The sequence below is a fragment of the Salminus brasiliensis genome, chromosome 3, assembly GCF_030463535.1.
Source record: "Salminus brasiliensis chromosome 3, fSalBra1.hap2, whole genome shotgun sequence".
Taxonomy (NCBI): domain Eukaryota; kingdom Metazoa; phylum Chordata; class Actinopteri; order Characiformes; family Bryconidae; genus Salminus; species Salminus brasiliensis.
The window spans coordinates 21,766,401-21,790,556 of NC_132880.1; the positions used below are offsets into that span (position 1 = coordinate 21,766,401).

General features: G+C 38.4%; 2 protein-coding genes across 2 annotated transcripts; one reads left to right on the forward strand and one right to left on the reverse strand.

Moving 5' to 3' along the window:
* The first annotated feature begins 755 nt into the window (after positions 1-755).
* Positions 756-15,170, forward strand: hcn3 (hyperpolarization activated cyclic nucleotide-gated potassium channel 3). The gene is made up of 7 exons (XM_072674666.1): positions 756-1,155; positions 11,967-12,399; positions 13,096-13,257; positions 13,446-13,664; positions 13,760-13,906; positions 14,296-14,536; positions 14,823-15,170. The coding sequence occupies exons 1-7, from the start codon at positions 860-862 to the stop codon at positions 15,017-15,019; spliced, it is 1,695 nt and encodes a 564-aa protein (XP_072530767.1). The 5' UTR covers positions 756-859; the 3' UTR covers positions 15,020-15,170.
* A 3,238-nt stretch (positions 15,171-18,408) lies between these two features.
* Positions 18,409-22,259, reverse strand: LOC140551271 (uncharacterized). The gene is made up of 3 exons (XM_072674665.1): positions 21,750-22,259; positions 19,564-19,651; positions 18,409-19,194 (listed from the first exon to the last, which is right to left on the reverse strand). The coding sequence occupies exons 1-3, from the start codon at positions 21,938-21,940 to the stop codon at positions 19,051-19,053; spliced, it is 423 nt and encodes a 140-aa protein (XP_072530766.1). The 5' UTR covers positions 21,941-22,259; the 3' UTR covers positions 18,409-19,050.
* Between the last annotated feature and the right edge of the window lie 1,897 nt (positions 22,260-24,156).

The window sequence follows — 24,156 nt, forward strand, 5'->3', positions numbered from 1 at the left end:
GAGTACTTTTCGACGAGAGGTTCAGTAAGTCTCCTCGACCACCCGCGACGGGGAAAAGAAGGAAACTCGAGCAGAAGGGGCAGAAAGGACTTTTTCATGTTGGACCGCAGAACCTCACCATGCTGGTACCTTTGGCGATCGTAAAGGCAACCGCCAGCCCTCACTGAGCTCTCACCTTCTCAGCCTTCTCGAACTGGACGGACACACCAAGGTGTATGTAGGGTCAGTCAAGAAGCCGCACGCCCGGTTATGGTGGACCAATTTATATGCTACTGAGAATTGAATGCAGTAATAACTCATTAATAAAGTGGTAATAGACGGATAGGTGCTTTATTCAGAAGTATTCTGATAACAACCACAAGTTCTAAAATGATTAGTAATAATGCTTCAAGTTTTATCTGTTTACAATTTTCTTTTATCTGTTATTTTTCTTGAGATATTGTAAAAAACAATTGTAGACTTCAATTTGGTTCTACAGCTTTGTCCATTTAAGGGCATCTTTGGCGATGCTCATCATTGTAGAATTTAACTAATAAACTACTTAAATTCTAAATAATAAAAAATAACTAGAACTATATTCATACTATATATATATATATTTGTAAACAAGAAAAGTTGGTACAGAATGGATGGTAATGGAGGGGGTGAAGAAGCAGGCAGTGAAGAGCGTCCAGCCCCTAATGGCAACTCAAGGCTCCGGGGCAGGCTCTCCATGTCGAGCTGGCGCTCCTCCTCTCAGTCCTCTATGCATGGAGAGCGAGGTGTGGACCAGAGCTGGAGGCTGCTGAACCTTGTAAACTTTTATGACGATCATTCCGGCTCCCTGACTGACCTCAACTCCAAACCCACGGAGGTGAGCATGGGGTCCGAAGCAGTGACCACAGCGATGAGCCAATGCACATCCACCGCATCCAGCCCTGACAAATCCATGCTTGATGTAACGGGGCATGGGGGGGTCACGTTGACCCCAGGCATAGAGGACTGCGACTCTATTGACCAGTCCACATACCTCCACAGGCAACTGAGCTCCATGCTGCAGCCGGGGGTCAACAAGTTCTCCCTGCGCATGTTTGGGAGCGCCAAAGGGGTCGCGGCTGAGCAGGAAAGAGTCCGGTCCTTTGGGGTGTGGATTATTCATCCATACAGTGACTTTAGGTAAGTAGCTGGTGGACGAACGTGAGCCACAGATCCAGGGGTCAGACTATCAGCTGTGATCTATTTGGAGCCCATGACTCTTGGATAACTACGATAACTTTTTGCTTTTTTCTGTGTAATTCAGATATGAACTGACATGTGAACAAGCCGTACAAAGGGGCATGGTGTGACAAGGTTTATTAAAGAGAAATTTACAGTCCTTTACAGTGGTGATAATAGGAACCAGGGTCACAATGTCAACAACAAAGTATAGCCATTTCATTTACATTCCGAAACTACTTTCCGAAATAACAAAGAAGCCTTGCTTGACCTCTGCTTCTTTTGAATTGATTTAACTCTGCGACTTAACCTAAACAAATCAGTACCCATATTTACAAAGCTGATCTAGGACCAAATTCCTCTATTCATGTATAAAACAGTAAAAAAGTAGATCAGCACTCAGTAGAGAAGCATCATGAATACAGGCCAAGTTCATTATCAGCGGGGACAGACTAGCAGAGGTTTCTAGAAGCTGATTAGCAAAATCAGTGTGTATATTAGTTGATGGTAATGGCTGTGCCCCGTAAGACCTATCAAAAATTAGTTCTGCAGTCCATTTAATGGAGCATGGTGGGAAAATAAAGATTTAGATTAAGAACTTTCGACTGCTGTCAGAATTGTGTCTTTCAAAGACCCCGTAATCAAGTGTGCTACAGTCTAATATAAGAATAAGAGATGGTAAAGTTAAAGCAACATACTCTAAATAAAAACTTAATGAAGAATCATCAATCAAACTGCAATATTGCCATGGTGATTGTCTCAAGTGCTACAAATTAAATCCTCAGAACACATTCACTGCCGGGCCTCTCAATCTCCGCTGACACAAACACTCACGCAGGGCATTGAGTTACCATTCTCTCCCCTCATAAGGTTACCATGAGTCAGTGAGGGGTATCGCTGCAAACTAGATGGTCAGGAAAGACCCGCAAAGTGTGGCAGGTGTCAGGTTGGTATCTTGTACCTAGTATTAGAGTGCAGGAAGTGGAGGTTGAGATAAATGGATAAGGGGATTAAGTTTTAAGAGGGAGAGAGGGACAGCAACAGATAGAGAGAGAGAGAGAGAGAGAGAGAGAGAGAGAGAGGGAGGGCATGAGGACTGAGCCTCTACTGCAGAGGACCAGAATTGTTGGTTTCATGCAAAGTTTTTCTAAGTTTGAGCAGATTGTCTTTGTGCATGGTTAGACATTTTAATGGTAAACCAGCAGGTCTGCCAGCAGAGTTGGAACAAAACCATTCTAAGTCAAGCTTGATATTTTCAAGAATGCTATTTCCTTGCAAGCAAAGATTTTGCTGGAATAGTTTAGCAGTGAATCAAAGAAATGAGATTTATCATTTATCCAGTATGCTTATATTAATTTTCATAATAATGTTCTTATCTTAATTGTTATCTCAAATTTCTTTATCTTAAACAGCACATCACAAAGGAGTCAAATTAGATTTGACTTCTGTTTTCCATGTTAATTTGAGATTCCTTTAAGCTAATTAAGAATGCCGTAGGTATGATATATACAATAATATATATAATATATATCATAGTGTTGCTTTAAATGCCCAGGCAGTGCCACAGCTGCCCTGAGAAGACTGCATGAAGAACTACAAAAAATGTATATGTATACTTAAAGCATTGTCCTTTGAAAGTTCACCGTGAGTCCTTTAAAGAGGCTTTCCGCCTAGTTTAATATTGTGTTAAGTTGAAGGTTTATATGTGAAAAGGGCATGTTTTAAGGATTTAATCAACCCTGAAGATGAAAAAGGTCATTTTTCATAAAAAGGAAAAGGAAACGTCCATCACAAGCAGCATTAGCTTTGAATATGACACCGTAATAGATTGTGAGCATAATTTGAATAACTTCAAATCATTTCACAGCTTTAAGTACATTAACTAAGATTATATACATTATACACACTCCTCTGCACACTGCGCACCTCAGTGCTTTATTGATAGTGGTTCCCACAAAGAACCCTCTGAGGAGCCTAAGTGAGAGGATCAGTAATATTTAACAGGTCAAATTTTAAATGCAATTATGAGTATTGAGTTATTGAGTTAATGAGTTATGAGAATATTCTACCTAAACTGCAAAAAAAACTGCCCTGGAGCAGCTCAGCTTTGGAGAGTAATTAATGATTGGTCTGGTTAAATATTGAGGCACTATTGTGGTACACTTAGCATTAAGTTCAGCCTAAACCTAAATGTTACATCTATTTGGATTTTCCCTGCATTCCACTCTAGAACCTTCTGATAATTAAAAGATAATTAACTAATTATTTCTTAATAGAAATAATTAGATAATTATTTCTATTAAGTCATGGAGGTGTAGGACATAGTTCCATCTCAACACAGCAATTTCAGTTAACTGTATATATGAAATGGTACAGTTTTTTTCTGTTAATCTGTTCTTATGTAAAGTCATAAAAGTAAACCTCAAGGCCTGAACAGATCAATTATGCATTTATGCAATTATGCATTTTTTTAAACTTTTACATGGGTTACTGTTTTTTTTGCCGACATGACATATCAGTAAGTAAACTTGTCTAAACCTTGAGTGCGCCCGTAGAAGCTTAACGAGTGCTACATCTTAACTAATACATGCATGTTGATATACATGCAAGCAATACATACACATTAGTACAGTGTTTCTCAGTCTGTTTCCTAGGTGGCCTACAGAGGGTCCACACCCTGTCCACGCTCCCAACCTATCTGCCATTAAGTGTTCTTTATCCTGTAGCTTATGATTATGTTCTCTGTGGACTCTGTGGACTCTTTGTGGGTCTCTGTGGACTAGGCTCGGAAATGCTGGATTAGTACATATTAGAGGTCCAACAAAATGTTACTAAGAACATGTTCATGAAACCAGTTTGAGACACTAAAGAGTGACATGGAGCATTATCATGCTGGAAGTAGCCATTAGAAGATAAAATTGTGGTCATGAAGCAATGTGCATGGTCAGCAGCAAATCTCAAACATGCTGTGGCATTCAAGCAATGATTTGTTGGCATTAACAGGCCCAAAATGTGCTAAGAAAACTTTCCTCATACCATTACACCACCTCAACACAAGGCAGGATGGGTCCATGACTTCATGCCGGTGGTGCCAAATGATCCTACCATCTGTGTGCTTCAGCAGAAATTGAGACCAGGCTATGTTTGTCTAGTCTTCAACTGTCTAGTTTTGGTGAGACTGTGACCACTTTTCTGCTCACCACAATTGTACAAAATGGTTATCTGAGTCTTGTGAAGGGGCAGTGGTGGCTCAGTGGTTAGAGCCTCAGGTTATCGATAACAGGGTTGTGGGTTCGATTCCCAGGCTTGGCAAGCTGCCACTGTTGGGCAAGGCCTTTTACCTCTCTGCTCCCCAGGCGCTGGAGTTGGCTGCCCACCGCTGTGTGTGTGTGTTCACTACCACAGATGGGTTAAATGAAGAGGACACATTTCACTGTACAGTGACAAATACATGCACCTTTACCGCCATCTTTAGCTTAATTACACCATTCTTATGAAACTCTAGAGACTGTTGTGCTGAAAGTGTCAGGAGACCAGTATCCGCCTATCTGATACCAACAATCATGTCTGCTCAACCGCCCCCCCCCCCCCCCACACCTTCTGAAGATTGATGTAAACATTAGCTGAAGCTGTTTGCCTGTATCTGCATGCTTTTATGCATTACACTGCTGCCATATGATTGGCTGATTACATAATTGCATGAATCAGTAGGTGTACAGGCTCAGTGAGCGTATTACAAAAAAAAAGTCTAAGCCTAGTGTGGATGTGGTTTACTCATGCCCCTCAGCATGATAGCAGCACTACTCCTGTTCAGTTGTCAAACAGTTTTATCTTTGGAATATGTATGAAACCTACAACTGAGCCTGCAGCACTAGCACGATTATCAGTTGTTGCAAAATCTAAGGCGTGTTAAAAAATCTACACAACCAATGTTCAATGAAGCAATAAATGCACATAGCACCATCGGGTTACAGCTGCAATTAAAGCCTTGTGACTTCTTAGTCAGAGTTAAGCTATAATCTCAGAACAGATGATGGCTCAGTGGTATTAATGGCTATACTCTACATAAAACTCCCTGCCCTCATATAATCCTTTATACAGTAAATAAACAACAGAATTCACAGAATGAGTTGTGTAACTAATGTGGTGTTGTACTATGCATCCTAAATGTCATGACAGGAGAGTGTTGAATGCCTTAAAGGTTACTAGGGGGTAATTGTTACAAAGCAATACAGCCTAAGCTAATAAACTGGTTCTTGGGTTTACGGCTTGGCCCTGCAAAATTTCTATACATATTGGTGATCATAAATGCAGTTCAGTTCATCTACAAAATCAAATCTTACATCCTAAATCCCAAGCTTAAACAAATCTCCAATGGTGCACTTTTCCAAAACAGTTGTCACTACATGGAGGGTAGTCTGAATCAGTGCTACTGTATAAAAGAACTTGGATTTCCAGATATTTTGTGGACATTCAGGAATAAAGGGCAGATCAAGGAGTCTGATAAATCAAGGAAAAATAGCAATGCTGTCTCTATCTATTGTAAAAAATAATAAAATAAAATTATTGGTTGTGATCTAATCTTGTTACTTTAACATGATCCATTTTGTTGCTCAAGTCAAATATTAGTTTTAAGTCTCTACTGAGTATCTACTGAGACAGGAGGTCTGTGAGGCTCCCCTAGCCTGTCACAGTGGGTCTTAATAGGGGATCTTTGCGAATCTTAGAGTTGTTATTAAAACAACAACAGAGCAAATGGGACGTTTAGTTTCTTGTTTAGTAATCCATCTACTACGTAGGGCATACTTAATGTAAGCAGCAACGTCTACGTAATTATTTTTTCAAAGAGATTAAAGCATAAAGAAACATTTCCCAAGTGAAATGTAAATCTTGTAGTCATTATGTGATGCAAGATGGTGGACAACGATCTGTCTAAATAATCTAAAGGGATGAATGTGCATCCCTGAAAGCTTTGCAGTGTAACTTTGGCTTAGTGATTAAAGCTGGAGATAAAGGTGGATCTATGGTGGCAATGAGTTCAGGACTGTATGGCAGAGACATAAACAACCATCTGTCCAATAAGGCTTTCTCAGGCTATCGTTTACGTTGTAATCCGGCTGAAAAAAATGAGCTGAAACTCATGCTCAAATCTGTTCCACGTAATGGATGGATTACTAAGGAAGAAAAAGAATCCCTTATCACAGCACATCCTTTACTTTGTATTTTTTTTAGATATCCTTGGGATTTCCATATCTTCAGTGGATTCACCTCTCAAATCCATCAACTTCCAGAACATTTCAACTAGTGCCTTTTACATGTTGGAAATGCTCCATGCAAAACACCAAATGAAATATGACAGTGTTAAGTTTTCAAAATTGGAGAAAGCATTTCATGAATTTGGTCAAATATACAGAGCTAGGATGTTGGTAATGATTTAAATGGTATAATAACAGCAATGTGCAGAAAGTAAAGTGTGCAATTGTGTTCATTGTATCAGATGGCAGAGTTGGTTGGTAATTGGTTAGTCCCAAAAACATCTAGTAAAATGGTACAAACACAATTGATTCAATATAATTATTTCCTAAATACCTAAATACAGAAACAAATATCTTTCATTTAGCATCTCATATTACCTGGTCTAATTACAGCTCACAGTGTTGTGTAATAAGAGTGTTGATTACAGAGCTAGCATGAATCATTTACATCAGAATTTTTCTATTTAAATCTTGTCTAAAAAAATGTCTAGATCATGTCTAGATTTATATCAGGTTATAGCTGGAATGTACTGAGCATAAGCTTAGGACTGCTTAAGATGCAAGGAATGAAAGATGCTGATTTCCTCAGTGTCAGATAACTGCAACAGGGTAATAAGTATAATGATGCTATGAGCTCATTGAGTGGTCAGGTTCAAGGCCAGGTTCAAGGGTCATTTAAGAGGCTGGTATTGATTGACACCACTTTGGAAAAAATGACTAAAAATGTCTGGTAAAATGGTACAAACACAATTGATTCAATATAATTAATTTCTAATTACATAAATACAAAAATATCCTCATCCAAATGAATATGATTAGTGAAAAGAGTCTTGTGACTAATTTACTTTTCGCCACAAAGTAGGACCACAGATATTATCAATATTATAAATTATAAATAAATGGTAATGTTTTTTATTTTGTTTATTGTATCTTTGATAAATCCCTGGATGATAACTTTTAACTGAATTTCTTTGAGGCAGATATAGACTTATTGTATATTGTAAGGAGACTAAGCTCTGACACCTTGTTAAGACAAACCCTGACGTGCAGCGGCTGTACTTTCGCCTGATTGGCTCTTACTGTCTTATGATTTTTTATGAAGTTTGTTATGTGCTTCAAAAATGGTAATAAATGACCATAAAACATAGTAGTTTTATGAAACCAAAACAGTTTTCAGGGTAAGTGTTGATAATTTGATTACTGTCAAAATTCATGAATTACATTACTATGAGAATATGAGACTAATACCAAAAGTGTGATTTACATGGACTTTTTGAATAACTTTAAAAAATCTGTTACATTAATCCTTGCACTACTGTTATCTAGTAGGTGAAACTTTCTATATTAATGTAATTTGTATTTATTCTAATGTTTGTGTAAACACTATGCAGAATAAACAAGCATTGTCCAGTAAACATAATGTTTGCCCCAAAAGTTCCCCAAGACTCTTGCATAGCACTGTACATGAATGAAAGAGGATAGCATAAATATTTCATCATCTATTGTGGTACAGAAGCAAGTAATGTGATCAAGGATATTTAAACTAGCACCTCCACCGACAATCCTTAAAAGGGGTTCTTCGGGGTTTCTTTAGTGTAAGCAGAGGAATATTCAATGAATACATGGTTTGTTGCTTTGGTAAATAGCCCTACATACACAAGAAAGGACCTCTTATTGATGGACCTTCAAATAAAGTTCTAAAAGTTTCTAGATAAGTATAACACTGTTTGTTTAGTGGACAAAATGACTCTGATGTGCACAATTGTATATTCAAATGTACCTCATTGAAGAGTGCTTCAAGCTCTTTCTCGGTATCTGTAAATTGTCCAGAAGGTCTTCTCCAAGGTAATGCTTTAATAGATGGTCCTTACCATGAATTATGTTCAGTATGTTGTCTCATTAAATTCAGTGCCTGCGAACATCTACAAGAAAGGCAAGAAACAAATGTACAAGTAACCATAGCAAAAAACTAAATGCTACACTACAATGACACTGTCAGTTTTGTGTTTATTTGGACCATAAATAAAATGCAAATGTGTTAGAGAGAAACACTGGAAATATTAGATGGTTTAACTTGTTTACATAATGGCCTATTTACTAATGAGCTTTTTAGTGAGGCCATATTTTAGAGCCAAGTTCGCTTAATGCAGTGTTTCTCAATAAGAGAGCCCTTTCTGATTTAACACACCCACATTAACTCAATAGTGGGCTGTTAATCAGCTGATTAGTTGGATAAGGTGTGGTGGGGGCAGAGTTGAGAGAAAACTGACTTAATGTATCCATAACACAACAATGCATCAATTAAAAACTGTTCAAGCAGTCTTTGTAACAGCCAGAGAAAATGCTTTCATTTAGCATCTCATATTACCTGGTCTAATTACAGCTCACAGTGCTGTGTTTGTAGAAAGCCAAACCCCATACTTACAGATTACAGGGCTAGCATGAATCATTTACATCGGAATTTCTCTATATACATCTTCTATAAAAGGTCTAGATCAGTAGAAGGTATAGCTGGAATGTACTAAACATAAACTTAAGGATTAAAAAGTGCTGATAGTTTCTCATAAGGGTCAGATAACTGCAACAGGATAATAAGTGTAATGAAGCTATGAGCTCATTGAGTGGTCAGGTTCAAAGCCAGGTTCAAGGGTCAGTGAGAGGCTGGTGTTGATTGACACCACTTTGGAAAAAATGACCACAGGAGGAAACCTCAAACCACTGACAAATAATGAATACACATGCCGGGTAATATATCCCGGTAAATACTTGCACTCTCTTATGCATATTGACACTATGTTGAGTTATAAGTCAATTTTGGGAAAAGGACCATGCTCTGAACTTCAGCTCTATATATTCCCTCCGCTTCTCACTCCACTGTTGTTGCGAACAAGCTCATCTCAACTTCGAGGGAGAAAGGGAAACCTCTCTGGTTCAGTATAGTTATATAGTTGTGTTAGCAATATGTTAGCCTATGCTGCAAGCATGGGCATGACTATTCTTAAAGCCTGTGCCTGTGTAAAAGGTCACTTTCGCTGCATGCCATGAGTTCCCTGCCTCTACAGTCATATCAAAAATATCTGCAGGTCATTTCCTGGTAAAACACCAATGAAACAAATACTGGTAAGGGTGATCATTGTACAAGTAGTACAGTGTACCCAGCTCAGGTTCTTAACTTCTTAGTATTAAGATAATCTTAAATGTACAGAGAATTTCATGTGAAGCTCTCGCTACCATTTTAACAACAATCTTTAATTTGTGCTAAAAGACCTTTGGCTAACCCAGATGTAGCTGACAAGATGTTAAATGTTCTAAACATTAGTGCCAAATGGATGACATCTATGTACAGATCTATGTACAAGACCAAATTAAATAGCTCTACACAACTAATAGAGCAAGCTCTTTCTCCAAATTCAACACACTGCCACTTTTAATGTCGACTGCGGTCTTCAAATTATTCAACCCACTGAACAGAACCACTCATGAGAGCACACCTTAGCAAATCAGCTGGCAAATCAAGGGCTTCATTAGCTGCATCAGGTGTGCTTGAGATAAAACACAACAAATTCCTGAATTGACTAAAGCATTGGTAACTGTGACATTTGATTGCCTATTAGAAATATGGCTAACTCAAGAGAGTTGTCCAAAAGATTAGAGAAGATATCATTTCCTTACAAAAACAAGGAACAGGATTCAAAAAGAGTGCAAAGACACAGAATGTTTCTAGAGACACAGCTGGAAGTATAGTTTCCAAGTTCACAGTTAAAGGAATGCTGGCTACATTTCCTGGATGTGGCAGAAAGAGGAAGCTATCACTGGCTGCCACCAGATTCCTGAGGAGTGAGGTGATCTAAAACCCTTGAGTAAGATTTCGTGACAGCAGGCACTGAAGTTTCCGTTTGCAATGTAAGTAAAGCCAAAAGCACAAGAACAGTTGGCTTTTCAGGGGCTATTGTTGGCGCTTTTCAGGCCTATAGATCAAAGATCACCTTGCTTACAGGAAAGCATGGAGGTGGCTCGGCGATGCTCTGGGGCTGCATCACCATATGCTTACTCTGGCACTGGACATTTTCATTATGTGGAGGGCAAAATGATTCCTCAAAGTCCACCAAGGCTTGGTATCAAAAGAAGTCCTAGAAGGTTTTGGAGTAGTCACCTGACTTGAACCCCACATAAAATCTTTGGTTGGATTTGAAGAAGGCGGTTGTAGCACACAAACCCAAGAATGTTAGCTGTGAACTGGAGGCCACTGGCCATGGAATGGGCTAAGATTCCTCAGGAATGCTGCCAGAAACTCTAAAGGTGAAGGGGTTGAATAATTCAGAGACTACAGTTGTCATCAAAAGTCCGTTGTGTGTTGAATTTTGAGAAAGCATTATAACAGAATATTAGTTGTGACGAGTTATGTGAATTGATCTTATTTGATTAGTTTATTGTGAACAGCTGAAAGTTTGTAAATGTTGCTAATAAACCTAATTTGTAATGAAGCTTAAATAATTTATGTGTATTTTCTCTTCACAAAATATTTGGTGGGTTATGAGACTACCAGTGTGTCTACACGTGGGCCTTAGCATGCACAAATTTGGGAACCCCTGATATAAAGATTACTATAGTTGATGCACAGTTTGGCATTTCGGTCTTCTTAAAACATAGCATCTATATGAGTAAATACTATATGACAACTCTACACCCTCTACCAATCAAAAGAAAAAAAAATACTTGAAGAAGGAAGATAAATGCAGAAAACATACAGCAATGGGTATCTATGACTATTGAGTGTTTGATAACCCTAACCAATGAGTGGCAATATCTGACAGAACCTTTTTGATGTTAGTTACATATGCAAATACAGTGGTATGCAAAAGTTTGGGCGCGCCTAGTCTGTTCCTGTGAATAGTTTAGTAAGTAGATGCTGAATTGATCTCCAAACGACACAAAGTTTAAGATGACACACTCTTTTCTACCATTTAAGCAAGATTAGTGTATTCAATTTGTATAATTCTAGAGAGAAAAAGGAAAGGACCACCACAAGAGATTTGACCTTTTAGACCTTAATTAGCTTATTAGGGTAATGACTAGTTTATGGTCATCATTACGAAAGACCAGGTGATGGGAATTTAAAGCTTAATAAATACTGTGTGTCCTCAAACTTCAGCAAACATTGACTCCTCTAAGCAGCTGCATAGAAATGTGACATTTTTTAATAATTGATGCACACAAAGAGTGTTTTCTGGTAGCCATTCCTCAGTTTGTACTGTATTTAAGAAATGGCAATTAGCAGGGATGGTGCTGGAGGTTCTGGAAGACCAGGAAAACCTTCTGAGAGAACTACTTATAGGAGTGTTGGATCAATACAAAATATGTTCAGGTTTAAGATTTAGCTGACTCTTCACAGTCCCCAAACCTGTGGATAAACCACAGTTTACAAATGATGATACTTGCCAAAGGGGCCCAAACCTTTAAGACTTAATTATTTATTACTTTTGATACTAATCTATTTTCTCTCTATTCAAACTCCAGGTTCTACTGGGATCTGGTAATGCTTTTTCTGATGATGGGCAACCTTGTCATCCTACCATGGGGCATCACCTTTTTTGAGGATCAGAACACGCTGCCATGGATGATCTTCAACATGGCCTCAGACACTCTGTTCCTGGTTGACCTGGTCTTAAACTTCCGCACAGGCATCCTGGAAGAAGATAACAGCCAAGTCATCCTGGACCCAAGGGTTATCCGGCGCCGATATCTGCAGGGCTGGTTCCTTATAGATTTCATCTCCTCTATCCCAGTGGACTACATTTTCCTGGCGGTGGACCTGGAGGCAAGGGTTGAGTCTGCAGAAGTGTATCGCACAGCCAGGGCACTGAGGATTGTCCGCTTCACCAAGATCCTCAGCTTGCTAAGACTACTCCGACTGTCCAGACTCATTCGCTACATACACCAATGGGAAGAGGTAAGAGAATAAGGTGATGAGGATATAAAAAGATACAGGTTGTGGAAGAGAAAGACAAGGGATGTAGCAGACTTTTCCAGACATAGACAAAGCACCAATTGTTCCTCCACCTCTAGAAATCTAATGCTGATCTTGATCAAGTGTTCTAAGCTCAGGTCCTGGAGACTCCCTGTTCTGAAATAACACTCTTGGTCCATTTACATGTAGTATTATTTAAGGCTTCATATATATATACATATATTTGGTGATGTAAACTAGTGATTTCAACTCCAGTCCTAGGAATTCAGCTCGTCTTCCAATAGCAGAAACTATTTAGGGCAATTAGCCATAAAGACTGGAGCTGAAAGCCACAGATCTAAACCAAAGATGACAAGGTGCAAGTCTTTTCACAGTGGAGATACTTAATAGGGATACAGCTCTGGGAGGCATTAATGGAGGGAGACAAATGATGTGTAGAGAAGTCCACAGAGGTACAATTAAGTGCAGAACTGGAAAAAAATATACTGCCATAGAAAACTCAGTTTTAACACTCAGTATAGTCAATCTTCAGTGTTCCTGAAGGCCTTGATGAGTACGTGATCAGCTTTCTTAGACTAGTGTCAGAACTTAACTCTGCAGTTTGCTAGATATTTAGGACTGGTGTTGGGCATTTCTGATTTAGAGTAAAATACACATTGTATGACTCCTCTCTCTCAGATCTTTCACATGACGTATGACCTGGCGAGTGCAGTGGTTCGCATAGTGAATCTGATCGGAATGATGCTTCTGCTGTGTCACTGGGACGGCTGTCTTCAGTTCATGGTGCCCATGCTGCAGGATTTCCCCTCAAACTGCTGGGTCTCCAAAAACAACATGGTGGTGAGGAGGCTAAGTGTTTTTTAGGCATATGGAAAAAGTTCTTTCCTGTAAATGGGGTGTGTGGCACTTACTAACTAGCAACATACTATCCATGATATTTCTGGCATTCAGCACTGTTTACAGTTGACCTTCCTTATGCTTTCAGCCTTCTTCTTGATCTTGATTCTCCCTCTCAATACTGTCCTTAGAATGCTACCTGGGAAGTGCAGTACTCCTATGCACTCTTCATGGCCATGAGCCATATGCTGTGTATTGGGTATGGTGCCCAAGCTCCCGAGAGACTGACTGACGTGTGGCTCACCATGATGAGCATGATTGTAGGCGCAACCTGTTATGCCATGTTCCTGGGCCACGCCACCACCTTGGTGCAGTCATTGGATGCCTCTCATCGTCAGTACCAGGAGAAGGTATTTTCAGAGTTAATCACTTTGCCACTGTCGCACTTGGTTATATATATTTTGTAAGGAATGATTAGTAAGCTTGAATGTTGTATCTGTTACAGTACAAGCAAGTGCAGCAATACATGTCATTTCATAAGCTGCCTGCTGACATGAGACAGAGAATCCATGACTATTATGAGCACCGTTTCCAGGGGAAGATGTTTGACGAAGAGAACATACTGGGAGAACTCAGCGATCCACTTAAAGAGGTGCTCTCTTACTGTCTTATTCCATTCCTATGTTCCCAAAAGATTGTATTAGTTATGTATAAATTATGTTTTGCTGTGCTATACTGTACATCATTCAATTTTTTATGATAAAGTCTTAAAACAGTGGTAGTTCTAATACAGTCCAAATATAGTATTTCTATTACCCAAATGGTTTAATTGTTTGCATTATGCATGCTGGGTATTTTATTTTCATCTATTGATGGATAAAATCATAAACAGATACAAAATCGTGAATTCTGTCAAACCTATCTGGTAGAGAGACACAATGCTGCGCAACAAAAGATTACATAACATTACAAATAATATGTAAAAATCACATGACTTCCATTTATTCTAAAATGACATGACTTCCCATGTTTTTTTGCCAGGACATAGTGAGCTACAACTGTCGTGGACTGGTAGCAAACATGCCGCTGTTTGGCAATGCTGATCCACACTTTGTCACTGTTCTCCTGACCAAGCTGCGGTTTGAAGTCTTCCTGCCAGGTGATATCATCATTCGTGAGGGCACACTAGGCCGGAAGATGTATTTTATTCAGCATGGCTGTGTCACTGTCATGACCCGTGAAAAAAAGGAGAAGAAACTCAGTGATGGCTGCTACTTTGGAGGTGAGTGTAGATTACATTTTCTTTGGGTCAATAGCTTCTCAAAAGCTTTTTTGTTTATTATGTGTCAGAAGATGGAAGCATTTATGTATTAAGAGAAGAATGAAAAAAAATCCTTGTTAATAATGTTGATAACAAACCTAGGATTTCTATTTCTCGATTTATCATGATTACACAGTGTAAATGGCAAGTAGTGTTTAAGAAAATAAATTAGAAATTCTGAAGTTGAGTGAACTACAACAGTCACAATGTCTTAAAAGGTCCAAAAATGTGATTTGTCTTTTTTTAGAGATCTGCTTGCTGACCCGTGGGCGCCGTACAGCTAGTGTAAGAGCGGACACCTACTGCAGACTGTATTCTCTCAGTGTGGACAGTTTCAATGAAGTTCTGGAGGAGCACCCAATCATGAGGAGAGCATTTGAGAGTGTTGCCATGGACCGCCTGGACCGTATGGAAAATAAAGGAGCACCGAACACGTCCTTTTAAGTAAACACAAACCGAAGACAGTGAGAAGTGACATAACTTATTAGAAGAAACATGGGTTAAGGACATGGCTTGGAGTGCAGGCAGAACCTTAGGGCAATGTCTTGAGAATGCCATTACATCATGTTAATTGTCCTGTTTTGCGCCCCCTCCCCCCGCCCCATTCATCGTCTTCATTGTTCATTTTCTTAGATCCAATACTTTGGACACCAGTGAACTTTGAGCTTGAAAGGCCCATGCTCCAAGTGCCAGCTGAATGAAGGACTTAAAAGACTGGAGGCGTTTAGCTAATCTGGATCTTTTTCTGACAGTAACCCTTAGAAGTCAAGACTTATTATTAGTTATACTATTTATACATTTATATAAATGTTTGCATACAATATATATATATATATATATATATATATATATATATATATATATATGTATATAGTTGTATGCAAACATTTGGGCAAAAGTAAAATTATAATAAAAAATATATAGTACAAATATATCATGGACTCTTTTAAGCATCTAAGAAAAAAATAGCTCATGCTTACAAAGCAGGCATATCTACCTCTTAATTTCCACTGTCCAAACTGTCATTAAATATTGGCAGTTAAGGGGAACTAAGGCTAACCAAAACCCTTATGATGATAGCAAAGGACCACTGCTAACACAGAAGCCGTGGTGCACTGTTCTACTGTGTGGAAGAATCACCAGTAGGCAACTAATGCCTCATAACAAAATGAATGCCAGAAGTACACAAAACAATATAAGTAACTTCTTTGGAAACGCATGGTGTGAACTGAGAAAGGCCAGAGGCACAAGAAACATTACATGGGTAGATGAAAGAATTTATTCCCCCAAGTATCGTCATATTCTGGAAGCATGCTAAGAAGACACCAATCTGGCTACAAAATATAACTGTAATATGTGACATATGCCAAATGTGTACTACTGTCCAAAGTAGGGGTGCAGAGGTTGTGTTTACACCTTTACATTTACATTACATTTTTAAAATAAACAAAATGTAATTTGTTCAGGGCTGCTCAAACTCGTGCATGCAGCTGTATGTTTAAATGCATAGTTATTAATACAAGAAATTTTATGGAAATTTGATTTACATTCTTTGCACATTTTTTTCTTTGAACAAAAAGTCTACAAACAAAAACTATCACATTTTAAATCTTAATCTTAAAGCATTTCCTTCTCTTTGCGAACAAATGTAGTTTCACTTGCGAAAGGTTTATAATCTGTACTCTCAACAAGTGTGTTAATGAGCTATGAGTGAGAAATAACTAATATCAAATGACATTATGCTTTTGTTATTGCTTGCAATAACTGTGACTTCTAAGGGTTAAACATTCAGAGACCAAAAGGCTACTTAAAAAAGCCTGGTTTTTGATTAATGCACAATGTTTTTTTGCAGGTGCCCTAGCAGGTGAGCATTTTAGGTGGTGCACTGGATGGCATTTGCCATGTCTAGTGGGTGTGTATAGTTTCCAAGCTGTTAGAATCAAAAAAGGTTTACTTTTCTAGGTTGCCATCCAGACTTGAATCATATTCCAAACAACTGGTGCTCTCCAAATGTTTGCAGTAGGCATGGCATGATTTTTTTTTCTGGTTCTATGAATACAAATATGCACATCCTAATTGCATATTAATTCCCTGTATAAAGTGGGTCTGAGTGTCCTGGTGAGCTTATCCTCACTCAAGTATTATACCATGTGATTCATCTAATCACAGCTTAGAGTAATTAAACCTGCCTTCCCACAAAACCGGTCATAGGGATGGCAACTTTTCAGGGTCAGACTGCCTTCTGTTGCGTTTCAAGGGAAAGAGGGTAGAATAACTGTCTGTTTAAAGTTGGTCATAGGTGTTCAATACATTACACTTAACTGGGTTAAGAAAATACACTTGTTTTCTGATTACTGCTTATAGAAGGCCAATGAGGTATGTATTGATGGCTTTGACGGCCATAAATAACTCTAGAACCACATATGAGCATTATGCATTAATGGTGCACAGATTTTAAAGATGATAGATACTATACAACAGTTTGCATCATGTCATTAGTTAATATATAGGCTAAGAAAATGACCAGGTTTGGATTAATTTCTTAAAAAGTGTAAGTGCAATTTTAATTTTAATAAGGCATTGCTGTTTTGCACTCACTAGTTACTGAGTTGATTTCATTTGTTGTTTTTTCTGGTCAGCAGCCCATTGATTCAAATACATTATAGGCCTATTTGACTTTGATGTGGTCTGAGATTCATATTTTCCTACCTCAATGCAACCTCAATGAGGTTTGAATTACTGGTACAGTGTGCAGGCCAGGTCTCCCAAAACCCATGCAGGATAACTCATTTTGTTTGTTGCAAAATGTTTGTTAAATCTAAACAAAAATGTGGATTTATCTAAACAACCATGGATTTATGTAAAAATTGTGACAGGCATACCTAGATCCATAAAGCAGGTGGACTTGGCCAAGTGGATAGTATTGTCTTTCAAAGGTCAATTTCAAGTTTCTTACTTATTAAGATTAGAACACAAACACACTACTATCCATAAACCTGATGCAGGACAATTTTGAATAAAAAACAAAAATAGCCTTCCAACAAAATTAGCCAATCTGCACTGAAGCTATGAGAAAAATGAGGCTAACAAGTAATCATATGTTCTCCAGTTAACATAAACCTAAATCAGTCAACTCAAGCATCCTTGCTCATGAGCATTCAGAGACTATATGACCCTAAAATCTACAATCTATATACAGTGCTATCTATAATATATATATACCCTTTAAGCACATAATAAAATAATGTCAATCTACTGCACTACACAGTGTTTTATGCTTAGGCACATCTGATTCAGCCCATGAAGAGCTTGCTCAGCATTATATTTGCGTTAGATAAAGAGAAAACACAAACCTGTGAAGTGCAGGAACACTACATAACTAGCCCACGCAACTAAGCAAACAAAAAGGTTTGCTAAAAGACATTGGATGTTGTTCATCTGTATCTTCTCTGAATTTTGAGATATAATATAACCATATAAAAACATATCAAAACACATCATGAATTTGATGTAGACTTTTGGTTATGTTATTTCTCAAGATTATGTATTATATATAATCTCAAGAAATAACATAACCAAAAGTCTACATCAAATTCATGACGTGTTTTTAAACTGTATAATTGTAGCTATGCTGTTATACAGATGGATCCTATTGGCTTTTGTGAATTAAACAAATCCCAAATCAGAAAACAGTAATTATCAGCAACGTCATGAAAACTGTGCAAGGGTGAATGAGGTCTATTAAATCTATCTTGCCGGTTTGCTGAGGGGACAGTGAGAAGATGTACAATGTAATTCATTATTTAGCAAAATCAGGTTTATTAATTTCCAAAATACAAAAACAAACCACGTTATCTGGGACATACTATCCCAGAGCTAATATCAAATCATTCAAATAAATAACAAAAAAAATCAAATATAAATAATTATTACAATTAATTAAGATATAGTTAAAAAATCAGGTGCATAAGTGGCAGCCATATAGACAAGAATATGTATTTTGCTATACACACTTAAACATAGAGGTGCCATAGAATTTCATCACAAAGTAGAAGAAGTTGACTTCTAATTCACATCCGTCTTCCCATCTTAAATGGTGCATCAATTACATTGGGTCCTCAGCCCACCAACAATTTCAAAACAAACAAGCCTCCCCAGCCTTCTAATCGAACCCACAAACCCAAATCTCGTCACTGCCTTCAAAAGTGTTCGATTAAATGGGCTGGAGGTGAAACATGTAGAAAGGTAGAACACCAGAATTAAGATTTATTGACCACAGTAGATCCACATTTAGTTTCTTAAATAAGAACGATTGTTGTAAATGGGATATGCAGATTAAGAAGTAAAGGTTCAACGTCAGTACACGTTTGTTTTGTAGCACTGTACATACAAGCCAGTGACCAATTAGTAAACCTTATTTTTAAGAGTGTAACAGAAACTGCACAGGTGCAGAGAACTGACATGGAGTGTATGAATCACATGACTTTACACTGCTCTGCACTCGGTGCCGCAGGCATAGAGGCCTGGGTGCCACCCATGTTGAGACTCAGCCCTTGGAAGGCACCAAAAAGGGAGTCGTCATTCTTTGGAGGGGCTTTGCTGTTAAGCTGCTTCCTGTCCTGAGATTTATAGGAATAAGAAACAGAGCATAAACAGTCATGCTTTGGCAAACAAGACATTTAATTTTACTTTACACTTTACTTTACGGCATAAGATATCTGCATAGGGTTTAAAACATAAAGCACATACAGATATATGGGACAGTTTGGGCAACACTGGTGGTGGATTTTATTAAGGCAATTAATAAAATCCACCACCAAAGTTAATTCTTCCGCACCCTTGCATAATCACTGATTACTTCCTAAACTTACTGGAGTAAAGAGTAAACTTTACTGGAAAAAGAGATGTGGAATATACGAGTTTGGTTGTTTTCCCCAAAATGCCATATTCAGCAAAATGCTAAAACAAACACACACAGACTCGCTCACCTTTGTGTAACGATGTGGGCTCCTGTAGTGGGCCCTCCCTGCTGCTCTCTCTGCATTCTTCTTAGATAACATCCCTTGCCTCAGTTTCCTGTTCAAATAGTAAAAGACACTTCTTAGAAAATTCCCAGCAGCTGCAACTTTCTTGTTACACACACAAACTGTTAAAATGAATGTTCTTTGGAGATCCATCACTTTGCGTTCCTTCCACTCTTTAAAGAACTTTAAATCTAGGACTCTTTATTTATAAATCAGATCTAAACACAATGGAAAACAAACTGTCCTATACAGGTCTACTTTTTACATTCACCAAAGTACAAACCGGATTCCAAAAAAGTTGGGACACTAAACAAATTGTGAATAAAAACTGAATGCAATGATGTGGGGATGGCAAATGTCAATATTTTATTCGTAATAGAACATAGATGACAGATCAAAAGTTTAATCTGAGTAAATGTAACATTTTAAAGGAGAAATATGTTGATTCAAAATTTCATGGCGTCAACAAATCCCAAAAAGTTGGGAAAAGTAGCAATAAGTGGCTGGAAAAAGGAAATTGAGCATATAACGAACAGCTGGAAGACCAATTAACACTAATTAGGTCAATTGACAACATGATTGGGTATAAAAAGAGTTTCTCAGAGTGTCAGTGTCTCTCTGAAGCCAAGATGGTAAGAGGATCACCAGTTCCACCATTGTTGCGCAGAAAGATACCAGAATGGTGTTACCCAGCGTAAAATAGCAAAGACTTTTAAGTTCTCATCATCAACCATGCATAACATCATCAAAAGATTCCGAGAATCTGGAACAATCGCTGTGCGTAAGGGTCAAGGCCGTAAAACTCTACTGGATGCTCGTGATCTCCGGGCCCTTAAACGTCACTGCACCTCAAACAGGAATGCCACTGTCAAGGAAATAACAGAATGGGCTCAGGAATACTTCCAGAAATCATTGTCAGTGAACACAATCCACCGTGCCATCCGCCGTTGCCAGCTGAAACTCTACAGTGCAAAGAGGAAGCCATTTCTAAGCAAGCTCCACAAGCTCAGACGTTTGCACTGGGCCAGGGGTCTTTTAAAATGGAGTGTGGCAAAATGGAAGACTGTTCTGTGGTCAGATGAGTCACGATTTGAAGTTCTTTATGGAACACTGGGACGCCATGTCATCCGGACCAGAGAGGACAAGGATAACCCAAGTTGTTATCAACGCTCCGTTCGGAAGCCTGCATCACTGATGGTATGGGGTTGCATGAGTGCTTGTGGCATGGGCAGCTTGCATGTCTGGAAAGGTACCATTAATGCAGAGAACTATGTTCAGGTTCTAGAACAACATATGCTCCCATCTAGACGTCATCTCTTTCAGGGAAGACCCTGCATTTTTTAACAAGATAATGCCAGACCACATTCTGCAGCAATCACAACATCATGGCTACGTAAGAGAAGGGTCCGGGTACTGAAATGGCCAGCCTGCAGTCCAGATCTTTCACCTATAGAGAACATTTGGCGCATCATAAAGAAGAAGGTGCGACAAACAAGGCCCAAGACGATTGAACAGTTAGAGGCCTGTATTAGACATGAATGGGAGAGTATTCCTATTTCTAAACTTGAGAAACTGCTCTCCTCTGTTCCCAGACGTCTGTTGAGTGTAAAAATGGCCTTGTCCCAACTTTTTTGGGATTTGTTGACGCCATGAAATTTTGAATCAACATATTTCTCCTTTAAAATGTTACATTTACTCAGAGTAAACTTTTGATCTGTCATTTATGTTCTATTACGAATAAAATATTGACATTTGCCATCTCCACATCATTGCATTCAGTTTTTATTCACAATTTGTTTAGTGTCCCAACTTTTTTGGAATCCGGTTTGTACAAAAAAAGACCACTCAACACTATTCACATACGGGGGCACTGTGAAATCTGTGAAATGTCAACTTTACAAGAGAAGAACAAAACATTTTATTACAAGTTATTTTGGAGCATTTCTATTGGTCCATTCATCATAAGATTTTGACAACATAAAGAACAGCTACCAACCTTTTTCAAAAAGGCTCAGAATGCTTTTTTTAGTGACAGTGACAATAGTTGTATTTTCCTAACATTTTAGACAGACAAAATACATAAAAATCCTGGATAATTATTTTTATTTAGCTCAATCCCAGCAGGAAACATTATGGAAAACATTACTTGCCTTTCTCTGTGCAGTTCTGCTTGGTAGGCTCTGATCCAGGAGGAGTCATGTGCTGTTTGTGAGTAGCAGCAGGGAGCGCTCTTTCTCCGAGCACTCTTGCCTTTCCGACTCATGCCATCCTTCACCCCTGATACACAGCTGGACAACTGTCGGACTGGAGCCCCGAGGGATTTCTTCACTATAGCATCCATGTATCTCTTCTGTGGCGTTGTATAACTGGAGAGTGCCGGACTGTTTTTTAAACCTCAGCACAGTAGGCTTCTTTCAAATTCCTGCCCATACAGAGTCTTACACGTACCCTGGTTTAACAGGCACACAAAGCAGCACTTTCAATAATCTCACAGCAATTAATGCATATTTCTTCAGGCAGTTTGGTTCAAGTTAATTAGCACCCTGAAAACAGTATGCCAGGACCTGAAAAATCAGGAAAATATTACACTTAAATTACAGTCTAATTACATAAGAGCAATATGCACGTTAGTACTCATAAAGTTAAAGACTGTTCAGAATTATTCAGTACATACATTGACTTTTTAAACTATTTAGTAATTACAATGCACTCAGAAACTACTATGAATTCTAAATGTATCAACTATGAACTACTCAGTACCTATTCTGCATTATTCAATATCCACTATGAACTATTCAGTACCTGTTCAACATTTATCATGAGTTATCCAGTAACTATGTATTATTTAATAAGCACAATGCACTATTCATCAACCATTACAAATAATTTAGTATCCAGTATTAATTAATCAGCATATTATATTATATATCATATTATATTATACTATGAAAAAGTGAGGACTTGTTCAGCACCCTCCATGAATAAATGTTCAGTTACTACAATTAATTATTCAGTAAGTCCAAAAAATTATCCAGTACCTACTATGAATTTCTGAATGAATGTTATGCAACTAAGTCTAAATTATGTAAGTATATGTAAGAAACCGACGTGCAGACTAAGCAAGAGACCCCTAGAGACCCCTAGCCCTAAAGGGCCTTTGTGCATCAATTTAGTACAAATTACAAAGTATAACTCACAAGGACAAGCAGAAATTCATTTGTGAATTTTACTACTATAACTGTATTTTGAAAAGCAGAATAAGCTCAAGACAAGTGACATTTTACATACCTGATCACTGATGACTGCATTCAATCAAAGCAAGTTCTCAGACATTCGTATCCCATTCAGTGTAGTCCAGCTCAGAAAGCCCTGCCTCCTTGTGAGTCTTAAGACTTTGGCGACAAGTAGCATGTTTTTAAACCCTGGTCCCATCCCCCGTCTCCCTAGTGCTAATCACAAACCCACGTAATGGGCCTGTAATCTTGTTAGAAACAGCAGGGAATTCCAAATGCACGTGCGGGTGAGAAAAGCCTGGTGACTTTAATTTATAAACACCAGTCAAATTAACCAAATATAGCACATGCACATTTGTGAATAGTCTCCTGCGATCCGTGACGGGACTGACAGACTAATCATTGCATTTTCTTTTCAAACACCTCAGATATATACCCTTTAAAAACAATCCATTGGCATTTGTTCTAAACAACAAAGGCAGAATAAGGAGTGAAATCTCTCCTTTAAACAGATGGAGGAGGGGAGGAGGATGACCGGTAGCACAGGGTAGCAGATGCTGAAAAGCATGAATGACGCAGTAAGTGTGTTATTTACACCTTCTAACAACTGCTGCACTCAGAAAACCCCCAACAAACTTATTCTCCATTCACAGAACAACCTCATTCATACATCAGCTCTGATGAACCAAGTAACCTAACAACCACTCAGACCTCCACATTCTTACATTATTAGAACCATAAGCGCTTTAAAAGCTAGTGTTTGCCTATATTACCAAGCTTCTTTCAATGCACTGGAAGAGCCTAAAATAACATCAACAACTGCTAAACATTAAAAAAAGCAACGTACATTAATACAAATTCATCATCCAGTATCACAAACAGTGCACAATAAAGGTTTTAGGTCCTGGGTATATAGATCCACCGATATGGGCAAGTATTTTAAACATAGGCAAAATATTTACTTATTTGTTAGCTTACTTTTCTTGTATTACAGCATTATATGTCCAAATGTCTAAAGAGAGCTTTGCAAGTACACTCTATTTGCCTCCTAGTACAGTGTCAGTCAGTTCAATGTAACTGGTTTCTAGATTTAGACGTGATAAGAGGTTGGATTAAAACATGGGTGAGTTCCAAGTTTAGTGCCCTCTAACTCAGACACTGTGCATCAGATCAGTGTAACTAGCTGAGTGGCACATACTAAATAAAGCCTGGTGACTGGTTTTAGGTCTTACGAGTAGCTGCTCTTGAAGCATTAAAGCCGTAAGCCCAAACACTGTTCGGCCAAAGCTCGTGAGTTGCATTCTACCAGTATATTAATGACCAA

What these genes read in the sequence shown, in the direction of transcription:
- LOC140551271 (XM_072674665.1), bottom strand. Translation starts at nt 21,940, where the DNA reads ATGGATGCTATAGTGAAGAAATCCCTCGGGGCTCCAGTCCGACAGTTG. An exon ending in GCAGAACTGCACAGAGAAAG is followed by an intron (nt 19,652 to 21,749) that starts GCAAGTAATGTT and finishes CTATTTGAACAG; the next exon opens with GAAACTGAGGCAAGGGATGT. An exon ending in GCCCACATCGTTACACAAAG is followed by an intron (nt 19,195 to 19,563) that starts GTGAGCGAGTCT and finishes TATAAATCTCAG; the next exon opens with GACAGGAAGCAGCTTAACAG.
- hcn3 (XM_072674666.1), top strand. Translation starts at nt 860, where the DNA reads ATGGGGTCCGAAGCAGTGACCACAGCGATGAGCCAATGCACATCCACC. An exon ending in CATCCATACAGTGACTTTAG is followed by an intron (nt 1,156 to 11,966) that starts GTAAGTAGCTGG and finishes TTCAAACTCCAG; the next exon opens with GTTCTACTGGGATCTGGTAA. An exon ending in TCAGCGATCCACTTAAAGAG is followed by an intron (nt 13,907 to 14,295) that starts GTGCTCTCTTAC and finishes TTTTTTTGCCAG; the next exon opens with GACATAGTGAGCTACAACTG.